Raw genomic sequence first — 20,133 nt, 5'->3', positions numbered from 1 at the left:
AAAATCTACATATTTAAACTACTAAAATTGCTTTTATTTTATTATTTTTTTATCTTATTTTTTAATAATTTGTTAGAATTTATATATTATTTTTTAACATTTACATCTGCGTGTGGACACACACGCACAGCAAATGAACATATACGTATATTGGCATGGGGAGTTGCATTATGCACTTTGCATTGGGGCCTGCGTTAGCTTTCGACTTCTTTTTGTGGAGTTTATTGGCATCAGCGATTTAGGCCATATTCCTCCTTACATGCACTGTGCTGCCACTTTATTAGGTACACCTAACTAGTAGCGTGTTGAGCCTCGTTTAGCCTTCATAACAAAAAAAATATATTATTTTAGGGTTGCCCGTAATTAAATACATTAACCCGTATTTGTGTCTGTAAATTGCGTATGTTCTATGGTTGATTTGCCTGTTTTGCTGGACGAAAAAACCCCAGTTACTGGGGAGAAAAACCTTGCTATCTACGCCTGCGACCAACTAACTCAGCCACGGAGTGAAAAAAGCCCATTAAAGTTCCTTGCGTCGTCGACGGGATTCGAACCCAGGCCTTTTCCACCCGGTGGGGAGAGGACGGTGACGATACCACTGTGCTACCCGCGCAGACTAGCCTTCATAACAGCCTGAATTCGTCTAAGCCTAGATTCGACAAGATGCTGAAAACGTTCTGCAGGAATGGAGTGCCATACAGACATGAGCGTGTCCCGCAGTTCCTTGAGATTCGACGTAGGTGTGGGCCTGCAGCGAACAGCCTTTTCCAGCTCATCCCAAAGATGTTCAATAGGATTGAGATCCACGAACTGAACGGGCCACTGCAGCAAAGAAAAATTATTGCAATGTTCCTGGAACCATTCCATAATGATTCGGGCTTTCTGCACCAGCGCATTATCCTGCTAGAAGTAACCATCTGACTGAGGATAAACTGTCATCATGAACTGATGCACTTGGTCAGCAACGATGTTTAGGTACGATGTGGCATTCAGACGTCAATCTATGAGTATCACTGAACCCAACGTGTGCCAAGAAAACATTCCGCACACCATAACACTGCCCACACCACTTTGCACAATAATCGTCAGACATGACGGGTACATGGATTCATGTTGTTTTCGCCAAATTCTGAGCCTTCCATCAAAATGATGCACCAGGAACTTCGACTCGTCAGACCAAGCAACTGTTTTCCAATCCTTGATAGTCCTCTGCTGGTGTTGCTGTGCCCACAGGAGGCGTGCTCTTATGTTCTTCATTGATAACAAATGTACACGATGTGGCCGTCGGCTGTTCTAGCCCATTCGCGACAAAGTGCGACTAGTGGTCCTTTGCGATATTTTGTTCTGGGCACCAAGGTTGTATTCTGACGTGATGTGCGACATAGTGGCCCGTCTGTTTGATTGCGCAATTCTGGCCCTCCTGCTCTGACCTCTCTCACCAACAAGCGATTTTCTTCCACAGGAATGCCGTTGAGAGGATATTTTCTGTTCGTAGCACCATTCTCCATACACCCTTGAAACTGTGATGCGTGAAAAGTTCAGGAGAACTGCCATTTCAGAGATGCTTTGTCCAACACATCTTGCACTTACTACCATGCCACGTTCGAAGTCCGTTATATCACTCCTTTTCCCCATTCTTACTATGGTTTGTACGCTTAACTGACACTAGAAAGTTTGTTCTGCTGCATTTATATCCAAAACTGTGGTCATGTGACTTGAAACGTTGTGGGACAAACCATTTGCGTGCACAGCAGGGGTGTACTTAATAAAGTGGCATCACAGTGTATATTTCTACTTCGAAGTATTGCTTTATTTTCTACTGCCAGATAGTTACAAATGTGTCGCTTTTTCAACTAATTAGATCCAATAATATGTTATCAAAAGCCTCAAAAAATATTTCAACTTTTGGTGCATCCAAAATATTGGATGTCCCTTGGTAAATGCCTACGGCCCTTATACATAAACGCACTAATACCAGAACTTTGTCCTTTATTCATAAGGAATAAAGAAGAGAGCAAATAGTGCAGTTAAGGAATTCTTCTCATATATAAATGCAAAGAACAGAAAGACAAATCAGATTGGACGCTTGTGTAATGGACATGGGACAGTATTAACTACCACAGCTAAAGTTGCAGATGAACTCAAAAGTTACTTTGCATCGATATTTACATAAAAAAAGCCCTTTGTGTCAAGGAGATATTATGGAATTGAAATTGAAAAAAAAATAATTAATGATGTTGAAATTTCATATGATTATTTAATGAGAACTTTTGCGCCTACAGGAGCGAGTAAGGCTCCTCTGGTTGATGGCATATATCCTATACTCTTAAAGGAGGCGGCAAGTGAGTGCATTGAACCATGAAATCTAGTTATGAGAGAATCATTGGACTGAGGAGAGATTCCGTTGCATTGGCGTAAATTGGAACATAAAGTCGGTTCAAGGAATGTAACGGGAAATTACCGATAGGCCAGTCTAACTTCAGTAGAAAGGAAAATCAGGGAGGCAATGATCAAGTGTGGAATTCAGGATCATTTAGATGGAAATGGAATTCTGTAGGATACACAGCATGGTTCTGTAAAGGGAAAATCATGTTTAATTAATCTGGTTAGCCATTTTGACAGGGCCACTCAAGAACTGGACTTAGGGAATAATTTCCAATTTGTTTCTTTCAATTTCAGCAAAGCAGTTGACGGAGTCCCACATAAGTGGTTACTTTATAAATTGGAGCAGGCTGGAATCATAGGGAAAATTTTGAGATGGATAGCACGATGGCTTGAGGCAGCAGGCAGAGGGCTGTGATAAATGGTTATTCATCAGATTGGGTTAATGTAAGAAGTGGGGTTTCCCAAGGATCAGTATTGGGACCACTGTTGTTTTTCATTATCTTAAATGACATCTATGAAGGGATGGAGGGCGTGAGGTCTTGGGACTTGCAGATGATATAAAGATCAGTAGAGTAGTTAATGATCGCCGCCAAGCAGAGCTTCTTCAGAGTGACCTAGATAGACTTCCGAAATGGTCAGAAAAGTGGCAGCTATGCTTTAATTCAGCAAAATGAAAGGTCTTACACCTGGGGAACAGCAACCCCAAAATAACTTATACACTTTGTGGAGTTGAAGTAAAGTCAATAGTGGAGGAACGGGACTTGAGAGTTACGATACGGTCAGACATGAAGTTGTCCGAGAATTGTGGACGGGTTGTAATGTTGCATGGTGTCCTATCGATGATTTATTGAACATTTCCTTGTAGAGATATCGAGGGCGTAATCACATAAAGGTGATTTTATAACCTTTATGTGATTAAATTATAAACAATTATTTTTTTAAAATTATTACCGAAAAACCGGTATTTTTTGTATCAATACCGGAAAAAAATGACCGGGATTCCGGTATTCTAAGCTCTAGGAATAATGAGAGTATAAAGCAATTTTCGCGTTGGCTCATGTGCGATTTCGACTGCAAGTAACACCATCACTCCGTGGCTGAGTTAGTCGGTCTCAGGCGTAGATAGCAATGTTTCCCCGCAGAAAGTGGGGTTTTTCGTCCAGTAAAACAGGTAAATCGACCAGAGAACACCCGCAATTTACAGATATTATACATAAAACGGTATATGTGATCATTTACGGGAGACCCTAATATAATAATTTCATTTTTTTTTTTTTTTTTTTTTTTTTTTACAAGTAACACAAGATGAACACAAAACCGACACCAAGCTGAGCGTCGCAACTTTCGCAGAAATACATACAAGTTTACGAAACTTTAAAAATGTCAAATGTGTGAGAGCTATAATTCGTGTTTACTGTAGTTGCATTCGCCGGAGACACACTGTTGTCATTCACTGTATTCACAGGATAACAGGTCACATTGTAGGCAGATTCATGTTTTCAGGAGCTCACATTTTTCTGTTCGAACAGAAATTTTTCGTGAGGCGTGATAGCGTGAGCACAGGAGCAGTTTTCTAGGGATCACTACCATAAAACAATAAAAACAATTTGCAGTTTCCTGTTTATTGAGCTTTTTTGTTAGTGCAACTATTATAAACGGGTAGTAAACTCGATCTTATTGCATTTGCGATAATACCGATTGCCGAAATTCTGTGGGTTTTTTCGTCTTTATGGTAAAATGCGATTCCCGTTCCATGAAATCTTCAATCATATTAGAAACTTAAATAAATTTTCAGAATCTTCTTTTCATTCCTATTTTTTTAAGCTTCGTAAACTTGTTACTCCGTATCTTACTTGTGCAATTTGCCCGTGCCGTTTTCGTCGTTGTTGATTACTTATTATTATTATTATTTTTTTACTTATTTAAATTTTACAATCCAAAAAAAATGTCAATAAACAGAAATATCAATTATTATGCAGGTATTACAGTATTAATTAAGCTATGCCTCCGTCCAATACAGGGTATCTTGTCAAGGTAAAGTGCTATATTTAGTGTAATATTTATTTATTTATTAGAAACTTACCATGTTTAAACCTCTGTTAGCAATTTTATTGGATTTCTAATTTTTTTCAGTGTTTTACTTACCAGATTGAACTTCTTTTTTTTTTTTTTTTTTGAGTGCTCTTCCCCTATTCCTATTTTTCCCATAAGCCCAGTTGTTGTTAATGCGCGAAATACCACAACGCAGAGATTTTTAGGAACGCAAGAACCCCGTTATAGAAATGACTCTACAGTATTATATTTTCACGGAGTTATTTTCAAAATCTGCCAGTAGGTGGTAGTACTATTTGGAATTGCTTGCCATGTGGTTGTCATCATGAGGTTTATCGGGCTGTCTCGACAAATGATGTGCTGCCAGCAAAACACAATTCACTTTTTTTAGCATTTAGTATTAGTACAGGCATATGATGCAAGAAAGTAAGCTTATACAGCATCAGCCACAAAAAAAAAAAAAACCGCTCCCATTTCACCCCTTCGTTCGTTCCAAATACCTGTCCACCTCAGCCTTAAATTTATTTAGGCTATCAATTACCACACCAAAGGATGGAAGTCTGTTTCACCATCGAACTACCCGCTGGCTAAAGGCAAACTGCCGCACATCTATCCTACATCTGTCTTTCCTCAATTTCAATTTATGCCCTCTCAGGTGATTATTCTGAGCAACAGGAAGAAGTCCATCAACATTGAGCATGCTAAAACCATTCAAGGCTTTATAAACCTCAGTCAGATCACCTCGCAGGTGACTAGTCTCCAGAAACTGGAATTTTCAAAACTTAAGCCTTTCTTCGTAAGAGCAACACTTTGTTCCATTCATTAATCTTGTTGCCCTTCTGTGTACTCGTACCAACAGCTCTAATTCCTTCTTAAATTGAGACCTCCAGACCAGTATACAGTACTCAAGATGCGGCCTGACCATTGCCTTATATAAGGGGACAATCACCTCCTTATCCCTGCTAGAAAAATTCCTGTATATCATTGAGAAGACACTATGAGCTACTCTTGCACGCCGTCTGCACTGTTCAGAATACTTAATTATCTGCCTGCACAATTACCCCCCGGTCCTTTTCGTTCTCTACCATTGTCAGTGTAGTACCACGGAGTTGATACGTCCCTCTGGGGTTACTGCTTCCCATATGTAGTACTTTACATTTATCAATGTTTAACTTCATTTGCCACCTCTCAGCGCATCTGCTCAACTTTTCTAGATCCTGTTGCAGCAGCGTACTGTCATTATGTCCTTAACAACACTGCCAACCTTCGTATCGTCTGCAAACTTTGACATTAAGCTTGATATACCATCATCAATATCATTTATAAATACAGAAAACAACAATGGACCCAATACTGAACCCTGAGGAACTCCACTAATAACATTAGTCCAAGATGAGCAGTGTCCATTGATTACCACTCTCTGTCTTCTCACACTCAACCATCCCCTTATCTCTAGCAGCAATTTGCCTCCAATGCCACACTGCTCCAATTTGTGCAGCAGTCTTCCATGTGCAACAGTACCAAAAGATTTTCTAAGATCCAAATATATGATATCAAAGTTATTCCCTGCATCCAGTTCCTTTGTGACCACATCATAGTATCCAATCAAATTGGTCAGGCAAACTTTCCCTTAACAAAACCATGCTCTGTTCGAGCTATAATTGAAATGTTGTCCAGATGAACCTGCAGTGATTCTTTAACCAGTGCCTCCATTAATTTTTCTGGAAACTAAGTTAAACTAACAGGTCTGTAATTACTTGTGTCGCCCTTTAATCCTCCTTTGGGAATTGGGGTCACATTTGCACATCTCCGTCCATGTGTACCTCCCCTGAGGCCAGGGAAGCTCTCATAATTATGGCTTAGGGTTAGCTTATTTCCTTTGCTGCCTCCTTTAATATAACTTGGTAGATCCCGTCTACTCCCGGGTGCCGTTTTTATGTTTATCTTCAATAATTTCTCCTCCACTTTCCTCTCACTTATTACAAAATCATCTTGCTTATTGCCAGAGTTTAACTCACCTCTGGCATTCCGCTCCTCGAATTACTCCTCATGGGTGAATGTAGATGTAAAATACTCCTTTAGTTTGTTAGTCACTGACCAGGATCATCTATATTTGAACCATCAATATCCAATCTACCACTCTGATTCATCCATTTCCTTCTAGGTTTTACATAGGTAAAAAACTCTTTGTTGTTTTTCTTTGCATTCTTTGCCTATCCTAGGCAAAGAATGCAAAGATTTCTCATAACCTGCCTAATCGCCTTTGTGTCTTGGTTACAGACCAGCTTATAGCTATCATAGGCTTCCATGTCACCCATTAATTTATATGTATCCCATGCATTTTTCTTCTCTGCCATATGTCTCATTAGTTCATCTGACATCCATTTAGGCCTAAACCTTGAATAAAATTTCTTATTTGGTATGTAAAGCCTAGTAGTTTCCAAGGTAAGTTCTTTGAATGCTTCCTATTTTGAATTTGCTGTTGGTAATATGATCAGTTGGTCCCACCTTATAGAATTTAAATAGTTTCTCAGACCACCTTTCCGAAAGCAAAAACCCTTCCCTTTACCCTTCATGGTAGTTACCTTTTTGAATAAATCCCACTTCAGCATACTGTGGTCACTGCGACCTAGTGGTTCCTTTATCTGCAGATTCTTAATCCATGAAGGATGACTACTGATAATCAAATCAAGTGTATTACTCCCTCTAGTTTCCTCTCGAACATGCTGATGTAGAAAACAATCATCCAATAAATCCACATAAGCCTTGCGTGTGAGTGACCAACCCACAAATTCCAGTCAATATCTTGGAAATTAAAATCCGCCATCATAAGACTCTGTGATTTATTGGCCCACTCTGTAAAGTTTCTTATTCTACCCATGGAATAACTCCTCATTACGCCTATAACACACTCCTACTCTAAATTTTGATCTCCAAATGTTTATGTCACACCAAACTGACTCGACACTGCACTGTCCAGCGATGTCGACTGTCTTCACTTCCTTGGATTTTATGTGTTTCTTAACTAATAGCATAACCCCTCCTCCCTTCCTATCCTGTCTATCCTTCCAGTACACATTGTACTCCCCAAATTCCAGTTGAGCATTCCTTATATCTGCGTGACGCCTCGTCTCTGATGTCCCAACAATATCTGCCTTGATGTTCTAAGCAATACTTCAAATTCATCAAATTTATTTACCAAACCCCTAGCATTGGAGTACATGCAAGTATACATGCACCTGTTTCTATTCTTAGCTACCTTAACCCAAACCATGTGTTTACTTGTACTGCAATGACTCCCAGCAGTCTGTGAAATATCCTGCATCTTGTTTTCCAGGGTTCTGCTCATTCCAATAGAAGCAGTTCAAGAATAACTTTTACCTCTGCCAGTGGCTACTGTTAATCTATTAATCCTTGTGTCCACCCAAGCTAGCAGTTTTCCGACCCACCTAACACTGCCTCGACAGCATCAGAAAATATTCTTGCACCCTTTCTATTTAAGTGTATCCCATCGCTGTAGAAGCAGTCTCTCCTTTTAACAAATACAGACCAGGCTGAAAAAATTCTACCCTTTGAGCCTTACACAATCTTTCCAGTGCAATTGATATTTAATTGTGTTAAATTGATTTTTTTAATTATTTATTTTTTACTCTAATGTAAGTTTTCGATTTTTTCGTTTTAATTTCTGGGGAGTATCATACGGAAGTGTTCTACGTTCTATATTGAGGTGAACTTCTCTTATTATTTTACAAATATTAATATCAACGTAGAACGTATTGAGTATTACAGCTCTCATTCATACTATCTAATTAGAGATTTAACAGATGCACCGTTTTCAAACTTTTGAATAATTTCAAGTTTTTGTTTAACTGAAAACGCAACTCTTTTGCGTTTACCCATCATTATCCTACTGTGGCAAGGGGATAACCCCTGTTTAAGAACCTGCTAGTTAATATTTGTATTTCTGGGCTCAGACACACAAATATTAATTTGCAGATTCTTAAACAGGGTTTATGCCCTTGCCACAATAAACCGAATTAGGGTACAGGCTACGGATAGGATACAAAATACTACACCAACCAACAATAGTAATATCAAAAAATTCTTTATTTCTGTCCCTTATGTTGAACAGTGGCACAAACAGCTTAATAGATTCTTTAAAGATACCGAATTTAAAATTGTGGCCAGGTCAATACGGAAATTACACACTGTACTGAACAATCGCTCCCTTCTTTCCGCGTTCGCAGCACAAATTAATGACCTAGTATACAACATATCTTGCGGTGATTGCGACTCGTCTTACCAAGGTTCGACGCGGTTTTCTCTGAATATTCGTGTAAATCAACATGAAGCCTGAGTTCGTGCTTCTCATTTAGCAGCGTCAGAATTAGCATTTCATGCCATTAACGAAAAAGATACTTTTTTATTTAACGAGGCCAAAATACTTAATGTCCAACGTAATTATACGCGACTGTTAATTGCAGAAACCGGAGAAATTAAATTACACGAGAATTCTGTTAATGTTCGGTGGCCATATTTGATCTCCGATGCGTGGACGCGCATGCGCGAAGACAAATAATCACTATTTAAGTTTCACGTTCAATCCTGTTCGGTAATTTTCATTCCTGTGATCACGACATACAGTCGAAAAGCGTTTCAGCTTCAGGAAGAAAAATCGTTTTGAATATTTTCGTTAGATTCTTTTTAATATTTTTAGTTGTGTTAAATTGATTTTTTATTATTTATTTTTTATTCTAATGTAAGTTTTCGGTTTTTTCGTTTTAATTTCTGGAGAGTATCATACGGAAGTGTTCTACGTACTATATTGAGGTAAACTCTTATTAAATTACAAATATTAATATCAACGTAGAACGTATTGAGTATTACAGCTTTGATTCATACTATTTGATTAGAGATTTAACAGATGCACCGTTTTCAAACTTTTGAATAATTTAAATTTTTTGTTTAACTGAAAACGCAAGTCTTTTGCGTTTACCCATCATTTTCGCGATTTCTAAAAAAAAAAAAAATCTCGGCATTCCTGACATAAATAACGAAACAATATTTGTCCTTTTGCGCTGCAACGGAACACAACAATGGATGCGACGTATTAAAACAAACTAAATATTTGGTCTCTCTTTTTTTTTTTTTTTTTGAGCGGCGGATTTGAATACAGCGGGGATTGCAAGATAATAGGTACACTTATCTCCCAATGACGACTTATAATGGCGCTTGTCGTTTATTTCCGATTTGCAAAATATCCGCTTATACCTACTAGTTATTACTTAAATTTTTTGATTTCTGGTTGATTTTTTTTTTTTTTTTTTTATTTTTATTTGGAGCCTTGAAGTATCCCGGTTAATCGAGAGTCTGCTGTATTTATTATTTTGAACAGTGATTCAGACTTTGAACCAGGATGTTTTGAAAGAAAATAATTTTTTAAGCTTTTTTGATACCGGAAGCGCAATGTTTCTTCAGGAATGGATAGTTTTAATATTTCACTGAAAAATTACTTGGCTATTTTTTACAAAATATTTGTTCTCTATGTTCTTTCAGCTTTTTTTTTAATTACGCAGTTAATTAAATATCGTTTGGGAATATGTAGGAATAATGCAGATAAAGGTAATCAAATTACATATATTGTCAATGATATATAGGAATTTTGCTAGTAGGGAAAAGGAGGTGATTGTCCCTCTGTATAAGGCAATGGTCAGGCCACGCCTTGAGTACTGCGTACAGGTCTGGAGGCCTCATTTTAGGAAGGATGTAGATTTGCTTGAGCGTGTACAGAGAAGGGCAACAAGATTGGTGAGGGGAATGAAAGGATCCTCTTACCAAGAGAGTAGTAGTGGTATGTGATGCAAGAAAGCAAGTGTATGAGCTTATGCAGCATCAGCCAAAAAAAACAAAAAAAAAAAAAAACTGATATGATTGAGGTGTATAAGACCTTGAATGGGTTGAGCACGCTGAATTCTGCTGGGATCCTTCCACTTGTTCAGATTACGAACCTAAGGGGCCATAAATTCAAATTAAGAAAAGACAGATGTAGATTAGATGTGTGGAAATTTGCCTTTAGCCAGTGGGTGGTTAATTGCTGGAACAAACTTCCATCTATTGTTGTGGAAGTTGATAGGTTAAAAAAATGTAAGGAGGAACTGGACAGGCTTTTGGAGGGAATGGTGTGATTTTTATTTTTGGCTGATGCTACATAAGCTCATACACTTGCTTTCTTGCATCACATGCCACTACTACTACATGTTTAATTTTCAGTTGCAGTAACTTAAATAAACAGTTTAACTTTTTCAGTTAGATTGCATTCAGTACTTTCATTTTTCTATGGCCAGGGTCTTTACATAGGTACAATGGTAAATGAAGAGTTGGTTAAATCATAGGAGGCAAAGGTTGGTTATAGTTGATTATTATTCTGGGTAGACTGGGGACTTCAGCGGGATCCCACTAGATTCAGTACTGCATCATCTTCACGAGTAAAGCTGTAACCTTTTACTCACCGAAAAGGTTAAGGTTTCAACAAAGCAGCTATGGTTTAAAAAAAAAAACCATAGCTGAGTTAATCTCTCCCAGCACATCTTTTTTATCCCATTAAAACTCAGGTTTTTCATTTGGAAAAACCAGCAAACTGATGATAGTATGCACACAATTTACACAATTTACAGATATAATACATTGATGCCTTCATAGCTCATACTTCAATAGTTCCCAAGTAATAAGATATCATGAGATTACTATTGCCCAAACGTAGGATCTTATGCTTAACAATAGTGCACTTTTAACTCTCATTTTTAACAGCAACTAAATAATTGATCTAGGTTTTGTTGGAGCAACATACTTCAGAACCAAGAAGCAATTGATAATGAAAAATATTTAGAAGTAATTGCACAATATGACATGAAGTTTTCCCAGTAATGTAGAGTCTGCTAGGACAACATGTGTTTTATTTGTGGTATACAGGAATTTTGCTAGGGGCTGACAGGTAATTATTCCATTATCCAAGGCTTTTGATTCTTCAAATGACACCGCATCTTCTCTGAAAGCTAGTTTTTTTAACATTTTATGGCTTTCTGTTTCATGTTTCTTCTAATATGAAACAAAATTTGATGCAAATTCACTGCCCAGTAAAATTTTTCATTTTAAGTGTGATATAACACCTATTCAACTTGTGGTATTTCATACTGACTGCAGATAAATGAGCAATTCATGCATCACTACAGCTAGATGAGTCACCAAATGTGTGACAGATCACAACTTGCTATAATGGTTCAGTTTCGAGATCCAAAGTCAGCCCTTGAACTTTATGATCACACCTCATATGTAGATGTATGTGTGTGTGTACACCATAAACACAGTGAAATGTGATGCTTATTCAATCCGCTTTTATTAATACTAATATATAAGCATTAACATTTGAGAGAATTGAGAAAAACCCACAACGTGGCTAAAGCATAATGACTTTTTGTGAACATTATTATGGAAGATAAGATTGAGGACAAACATTGAAAAGGAAGAACTAGTATACAAATTATGCGCTGAGTAAGAGAGTCTGGAAGCAGGACCTGAGATGAGAAGTGTGGATGACAGAGAAAAATGGATGAAAAGGATAATGGTTACATTAAGAGGTAATAACAAATCAAGAATTAAGCCATTCATTTAAATAATTACCTCATTAGTAATTTGAAGAAAAGAAAATGAACAAAAGAATTAAAGACATTATTGGCTGAAATAAAAACCTGAAGATTCTTAATTCAGAATACCATAGTAGTATACTAGCAAGATAAAACATTTTCAAATTTTTTAGCATCTTCAAAAACATACAAGATATTTTGGATTATGATTAACATAAATTTGTCTTACGTATGAACTGTATACAGTGTTTACTTAATATAGACTATTTGGTTTGAAAGTAACAATTTTCTGCCTCAAAGGGAGGAAGTTTGCCTTTAGCCAGCGGGTGGTTGATTGCTGGAACAAACTTCCATCTGTCATTGTAGAAGTTGACAGCTTAAATAAATTCAAGTCAGAACTAGACAACATTTGGAGCGAATGGATGGGTGAAGTGGGAAGGATTTTTTTTTTTTTTTGGCTGATGCTGTATAAGCTTACTTTCTTGCATCATATGCCTCTGCTAATGCTAACATTTTAATGTTTTTGTACATCTTCACAGAAGATATCTTACATGCATGGATTATGATTATACAGGGGATCCTAGTTATCCAAGGATAATTGGTTCCAGAAAATTCCACTTAAAACAGGGACCATTTTTTGTAATGTTTATTATTTAAATAAAACTAAATGCAACTAGGCATAATATTTTAAGAGTTTAAGATTCTATAACCATATAATATCAGTGTAGATACATCATAGACAACTCTTAAAGAAAACTATGATAGTAGTGCGAAAAGCATAATTTCATCTGTATCTCATATTGTGCTCATCCTTCACAATGAGTTGCCCATGTATTGCACTACCTCGAATAAGTAATGCTTCATTAATAGAGAAGAGACTATTGTTACTTATTCTCGGTGGGCGGCGCCACCCAGACAGCACCGTTTCGAAGCTAGTTGGCTTTTCATCGGAGGGTGGGCAGGTACTCTGGTATTGCAAGTGAAGCATTACTTATTCGAGGTAGTGCAATACATGGGCACCTCGTTGTGAAGGATGAGTAGATATGGTGTATCTACACCGATATTATATATTAAAGTTTATTATGTACTTGTATATAGTAAAAAATGGATGAAGGAACTGAAAAATGAGAAAATTATTTTATTAGACATTTTTTATTATAATATGTTACACAATGTAAGATTAAGTCAAGTTTATTGAAGTTACACTATTTTTCAGTTGTACGAATAAAGAAGGAATCCAGAGTTGTTTGTGTTTTTTTCTTTTTTGACGTATTTTTTCAGATAAAATTGTGTCGTAGTATTTAGTTATGTCTTTAACTTCGCACTTAACATTTGTTGCACTATCATGAAGATTGTTCTCACAAAAAATATTTATGTGCTTGATCAAATTTCTCAAGGGAAAAAGCTTTAATTCTTTAATTTACAAATCCTCATAACTGCGGGGACTTGGATACTGGGGACTCTCTGTAGTAAATTTATCTTATATATGAACTGCGTACAACATTCACTTAATATAACCTACTCAGTTTTTAATAGTATCTGTAATCTGCCTCCTGAAAGGAAGGTTACTGTTACCCCTCTGTTGGAAACTGTCATTAACCTGAAATGTGAAATTTACTAACAATCAATATCAGTAGTACCTGATCATTTTTATATAAGCTGAAACATAATTAATTATATACTTCGTTGGTTATTTTTGAAATAATATCACTGTTACTGGAATGTGCTTAAAACTTGTGCAATCCCTATGAAGGAAATCTGAAATCTATAACCTGTGTGCATTGATTTTCATCTAGCAATGTATTATACATTTTATATTACACTATTTTCAAAAATTATAGTGTCAAATTATGATTGTTCAATTAATCAATTAATTTTCTGTTTACACTCTAGTTTGGCCATATAGGATCAGAACAGTTTACAAGATAGAGAAACACAAAAAGCATCACTGTATGTAGCAATCTGAAAATATTTTTAACAGGAACACTTTTGGAACTTAGAATTTACTGATTTACTGTATGGCTATAAATGTTTGCAGGTAGAATCTTCTCATCTCCATAGGTATGAACAAGGACATTCAATGGTTTTAATATAGGTGTACAAGACCTTTGTACATTATGAGGAATTGTGGAAATACCATTTGGAAAATCTTGTTTTTCCACGTGCTTCAGCATCTCTTTTCTAAATTTTTCTTATGTCATTAAAATGTCAGTTTTATTTAAACATTTTATTTTTGTTATTTTCATAGCTACTATACCTAAATACCAAAACGTAAATGTATTTTTACGTTTTGTTCCTTTAATTTTGAAAACCATTGTCTTGATCAATGTGAACAGTTGCGAATGCTTACCACTGATGCCTACACCTGTGTGCAGTTTAAAGATTAGTTGATAATCTTGGTTTTTTTTTCTAAATGTGAGTATAACTTAATACAAGTGTGTCTTAAATTACAGTTCCTGGAAGTCACTGCCTACATGAAAAATTCATATCTCTAAAATCATTTTCCATATAAAGTAATGAAATAATGCTGGGCTGTGTTCTGGATCAGACTGTCAGATTTTTCATGGGTATATTCAAGGGAGCATCAAGACTTAAGCAGTTGGTTACAAACAAGAAAATGCCACTCCTTCCTTATGTGAAACGGTTCCAGTAAGATTCATTTTGCTCTCCCCAAGGATTACTACCTAAATGATTCACTTCCTAGATTCCATGTTAACACAGTCCTGGGGATGCTTCTTCATATTAAGGTTTTATAGACATTTTTAATTAGAATACATTTGGGGATGTGTTAACACATGTAATCCTATAAGCAACTGTATCCTGGCACCAGCTCTCAGGGGCAGAATGGACACAGACCTGATGTTTGGAAGGGAGAAGTGACATTTCTCATGTTTGTGTTTGGTACAATTAAAAATCAATTAGAAGTAGTGCCTACTTCTAATTGATTATGATTACATATAAAATCATTTAATATGTTATTTACATACTGTTAAATGCAGTAATAACTGATAATACATAAATTATCCAATTTTCTTGAATACCCAGTCACCTTTTTTTTTCTAAAAAAAAAAAGAACCAAAAATGTAGGTGTGCAGCTCTTACACAGAACTCACAGAACGAACTTTTCATCTTCCTCATTTATTCATTCAACTGCCGTTTTCTGGAACAACCTTCCTTCATACGTATTTCCTGAAAATTAGTCTACAGAAGTTCAAGTCCAATGTCAACAAATATCTTCTTTTGTCTTCTCAACCTCCAACCCAAGCACGGTACTAAGTACTATAGGTTCTAATACTTCTCGTGTTTGGGGTTTACATAAAAAAAAAACTGAGGCTGTAATCTAAAAGAGGTATTTTGTTTTTCTTGTTGTTGATTAATCTTCTTCATTCTTCTATGATACTGATTCATTCAGATATCGGTCCTGCAATTTTTGACAATTGGATCCGGTAGATAACAACGGCAGGTTATTTACTACACAGAAAATTAAAGTGGAAATGAAAGGTAATGAGGCCTGCTCATTTATCACTTTTGGAGCGAATGGATGGAGCGATTCCCTTACACATGACAGAAATAACCTAGCCCATTCGTGTAGCTGAAGATTCCAAGTTTGCCTTCCTTTACTGATGAATGTAACATATAGTATATTGTGTAAAGGTTCTTCGTAATGAAAAACTGAAAATAATTCAAGAGGCAATAAATATTGGAAATCATGCTGCTGATATAAAATAAATTTGCATAATTTTTTTTTCTTTTTTATGTCTTAAAAAATGGAGTGCAGAGTATTTAAGAAAATGTGGTAATAGCTGTATTTTCAAAAAGAACATATGGAACATATATACACTGGCCAAAAAAATACAAACCTTTGTATTAAGACAGTCATAGACAGAAGAAATTCAAATAAAATGTGAATAAATTCAAATAGTTGCAAAGAAAACTTGTGAGATGGGGTAATGATGTGTTGTCTCATTGAGCATGAAGACTGCACAGGCTGTTCAATTGCAGTAAACTTTAGCCAGAATAGGGATAATGCATGATGTATTAGATTTTTAAAAAGGTCTTATTGTGAGCACATGTTTGGCAGCAACCACGATTGAAGACACAAAAGAAATAACTGGTTTCTCAAAATCATTCATCTCAAAGGTTTTTGATGACTGGAAAGCGAGTGGTTTTTTCACATCTCAAAGGCTTAAATGTGGCAGAGAAACAATACTTCACGAGTGAAGCCATCATACTCTAAGGAGTATGGAAAAATAGGACAGCCAGCGTACAGGAAATGACATCTGAATTCAGTCAAGCCCAGAACTGCCTACCATGTGCTGGGAATTGAAGAAATTGGGTATTGGTAGTCACCTGCCTATTCAGAAGCCACTTGTTTCAGAAAGAAACAGATAAATCCACTTGCAATGGTGCTGAGAATGTCATGATTAGACAGTGGAACAATGCAAGACAGTGATGTGGTCAGATGAATTACGATACACCTTGTTTTGCACTGATGGAAGGCAGAAAGTGTGGTGGACCCTCATGAAGTAATGGACTCTGCTTGCCTTCATAAGACTAGCCAAGTGTCTAGAGTTGGTATCATCATATGAGGGGGGGGGGTGTTTTGTTGGCACAGACTAGTATCCATTGATGCTGGAAGAAGGTCAAAGTCATCCATGAAGTACCTGAATTTTGTATCACATATACTGCACCCCCCCCTGCAATGTTATACTTTTATTCTGAAGTCGATGGAAACTTTATTATTGATGACAATGCAGCAGCACATCATGCCAGAATGGTTTGGAGAACATGACATGGTTACCATCCATCTTTCCTGGCCCCACATTCACCTGATCCCAATGCTGTTGAGAAGGTGTGGAATATGCTGGAGAGAGCTCAGCAACAAAGTCCTCTTCCTTGAACTTTGCCGCAGCTGTGTAATATTTTGTTGGAAGAATGGTTACAATTAGACCAAAATGCATTAAAACACATAGAATCCATGCCGCACCGCACATTTGTGGTTATTTGAAACAAAGGTGGCCGATTCAATTCTGAATAAAGGTTCCTATTTTTTTTGGCAAGTGTGTGTAGAACTTAAAACTCATCTGCACAGTTACAAAACTTGATGGATATTTAAATGTAGGCAGAACTGGCTGTGAAGTTGATCACATGATAATTACTTTAAACCAGTGCTTTTTTGGGACGGTACGCAACAGTACAGCATACAGGCACCTTTATTAACAGTGACGTGTGCATTTGGATGTAATACACTTCGAAATTTGTAATATTCCTTAAATTTGCTATTCAAAAAAGCCTAAAATTATTTAACTAAAATAGCAGTTTTCACTGTCTATTGTTAAGATATTTTCTATATAAAACTGTATAACCATTTTTATAATTCTAAATTACCCAGTCGGACCTCTGTTTAAAGAAATCCTTTTATAGCGAATTATTTTGAATTCCCCTTGGAAGTTACATTTAAAATACTTTCTGTTGAGCCAGAAAATTTTCATATAGGGAACGGATTAGGAGAGAATATACTCGGTACGCACTGTTCGCATTTTTGGCCTTCAGGCAATTTAGGCAATTAGTGCTGCTGCGCCAATTAAGAGAGCTAAAGGGATTACCATTCTACAACTTAGTGGTACCTGGTAAAACCTATCCAACCACCTGGCCCACATATGGAGAAGTCACGCTGGTTGGCAGTGAGCAGATCAAGGGGATATTCCCAATGGGCTCTGGTCCACCTTCTACTGCAGTGGTATCCAAACTTTTCCCGTACAGGGGCTATATTCAAAAAAAATTCGAAGTTAGATTTCTTTAGTGTATTCCTTTTTCCATATCTTGTTGCATGTAAAAGTAAAATTAAAAATATTCGAAAATTTTATTAAGTACAATACACAATTACATTTACTGAACAAAACATTTAATGAGAAAATTTTTTTGATAATTAACAAAATTTAAAATGCTGTTTTAATTCACTTTCCTATCGGGCCGTAGGTTGGACACCGCTGTAAGCGTCCCGTTCGAGAATTAGGAGGGAGTGATTTTCTTTTACCCCGACAAATAATTATTTGTTGTTTCGCGAAAGTGCGTTATCCAAATTTTTCCGTAAATTTTCCCTATCTCTATTTACATATTCACAGTATCTTAAAATCCAAATGACACCGACATTTTGGATAGTTTCAAAAAGAAAACAAAAGAAAAGAAAAAAATTCAAATTTAAGAACTAATGACAATACCAATGATGAGAGAAGGAAAACAGAGACAACAAAGGTATTAAACCTTCTAAACGTGAAATGATGGCATTTGGTGAAAATGAAGTTAGAAAATTGTCAATTAGGTTACAGTTAAATGAAAGGGATACAATTTGTGGATTTCGGAATACCTAATTGAAAAGATGGTTTTGGAAGAATTAAAGCATTTGATGAACGCTCTGAGGAGGATACCAATTTCATCGAGTGAATGTGAACAAGAATTTTCACAAATGAATCTGATTGTCAGCCCAACCAGAGCTTTGTTGATGACAAAAACAGTCTCTTCACTACTGTTTGTAGGCCCACTGCTGATCCGCTTCGATCCAGCAAAATATGTCGATTCGTGGCTGCTCCGGAAACGCATTAAGCAAGAGACACACAAAGAGGAAGAAAAGAAGTCAGCATAGGAAGTTGGATGAGAACTTAATAAAAATTTGGAATATTCTACAAATACTTTATTATGAAATTATTTTTACTTATTATTTTTAGGGGCCGTAGTCTAACGAAGCACCCTTATAATGTCACTCAGTTGTCTGTCTGTCCATCTATCTGTCACAGCATTGTATCTCTGGAACCACTCAACCTATCAACTTGAAATTTTGCATGGATTTGTACAGCATGTGGGCCAACATAATGCCATATTGATCGTTGTTGAAAAAAATTTGCCTGAGAAATGGGGGGGGAGGTAAAATGTGTGGGGGACAAAAATGTCATCGACAACCTATAGCTTATTATACACTGACGGAAAGAGCTCAACGAGTAGGTTTAAAATATAATTTTAAAATATTTTTAAAATTAAAAATGGCGGTGCCAGACAGGAAACTGAGTAATTTTCGTGTCCCCTCCCCCTCTTTTTCCGTTGCTAATGGAGCTAAAAATTTAAAAATCACATTAGCTATGCGTTATTCGATGCTTTTCAAGGGAAAACTATTCCGATTGAAATCTGTCATTTACTTTTTGTGTTAAAATTAAAAAAACAATTTTTTATTGCACTTCGATGGCGTGCTTCTTTGTACTAATCAACCCTCCTTTTGGTGATAAAAAGGTTGCTAAATAGTTAGTTAATAATTCTATAAAGGTCATTTATAAATTTTGCGACGAGAAGTATTTTTTAACAGTTTTCAAAGCTGGAGTTGTCCCAGCAAGGAGGTACTCAGAGAGCCAGTGTTGAGGCGGCGGTGGTGGGGAGACGCCTGCGCCGAGTCTTGCACGGCCCTCACCTGCCAGTCGCTTCTCCCCCAACACTTTAATCACTTCCCCAAGAAGAAGTCGGAGTCGCTTCTCCCACCCTTATCATTCACAACAACTGTAAAGATTCAAATAGCGTTTTCGTTAGTTCCTCAGTTTTAAGCAAAGCTGGGGTACTAGAAACTTTTTTTCAGTTACCATAGAGCTCTCTATTTGAGATACTACACTAACAACCATTCGTGACTACGGACCCTTCATCCTGAGTGCCCGGCACTCAGTAATTGACCAATTTATTTACTTATTTTACTCATATTTTACTTATTTTTTAATATACTTGAATGATAAATTTATGCTTAATAAACTGTGTTAATGTACTAAATTTGTTGTTCTTATTCCAAAAACATTACTACGAAAGTAACAATATCAGGGAAAAAAACTTTTAGAGTACTTTTCATATCCTTTTAATTTTCAGTTTTTCCTGATAGCAAAAAATGGGCACCTATTTTTTTACAAAAAAAGCACTGCTTTAAACTGTCCTGAAGTGCAGATTTTATTTTATTATTTTTTTGTCTTTTTAATGTGCGTACACACACACACACACACATACATATAGTTCTTAAAAATATTTGTGC

The 20,133-nt window shown here is 36.5% G+C and overlaps 1 protein-coding gene across 1 annotated transcript in view; it reads left to right on the top strand.

Annotated features, from left to right (window-relative positions):
• The window catches only part of LOC150079624 (polyprenol dehydrogenase-like), a 96,788-nt gene that overhangs the window by 31,001 nt on the left and 45,654 nt on the right, over positions 1 to 20,133 (top strand). The window contains exon 4 of the mRNA XM_090383143.1: positions 9,916 to 10,059. Coding sequence (XP_090239269.1) covers positions 9,916 to 10,059 — 144 coding nt within the window. The remainder of the gene's footprint in view (positions 1 to 9,915; positions 10,060 to 20,133) is intronic.

Source organism: Mastigoproctus giganteus, chromosome 10, assembly GCF_048544385.1.
Source record: "Mastigoproctus giganteus isolate SK-2022 chromosome 10, ASM4854438v1, whole genome shotgun sequence".
Lineage (NCBI taxonomy): Eukaryota > Metazoa > Arthropoda > Arachnida > Uropygi > Thelyphonidae > Mastigoproctus > Mastigoproctus giganteus.
Note: the sequence above shows the minus strand (reverse complement) of the source record. Positions and strands in the feature narration are given on the sequence as shown.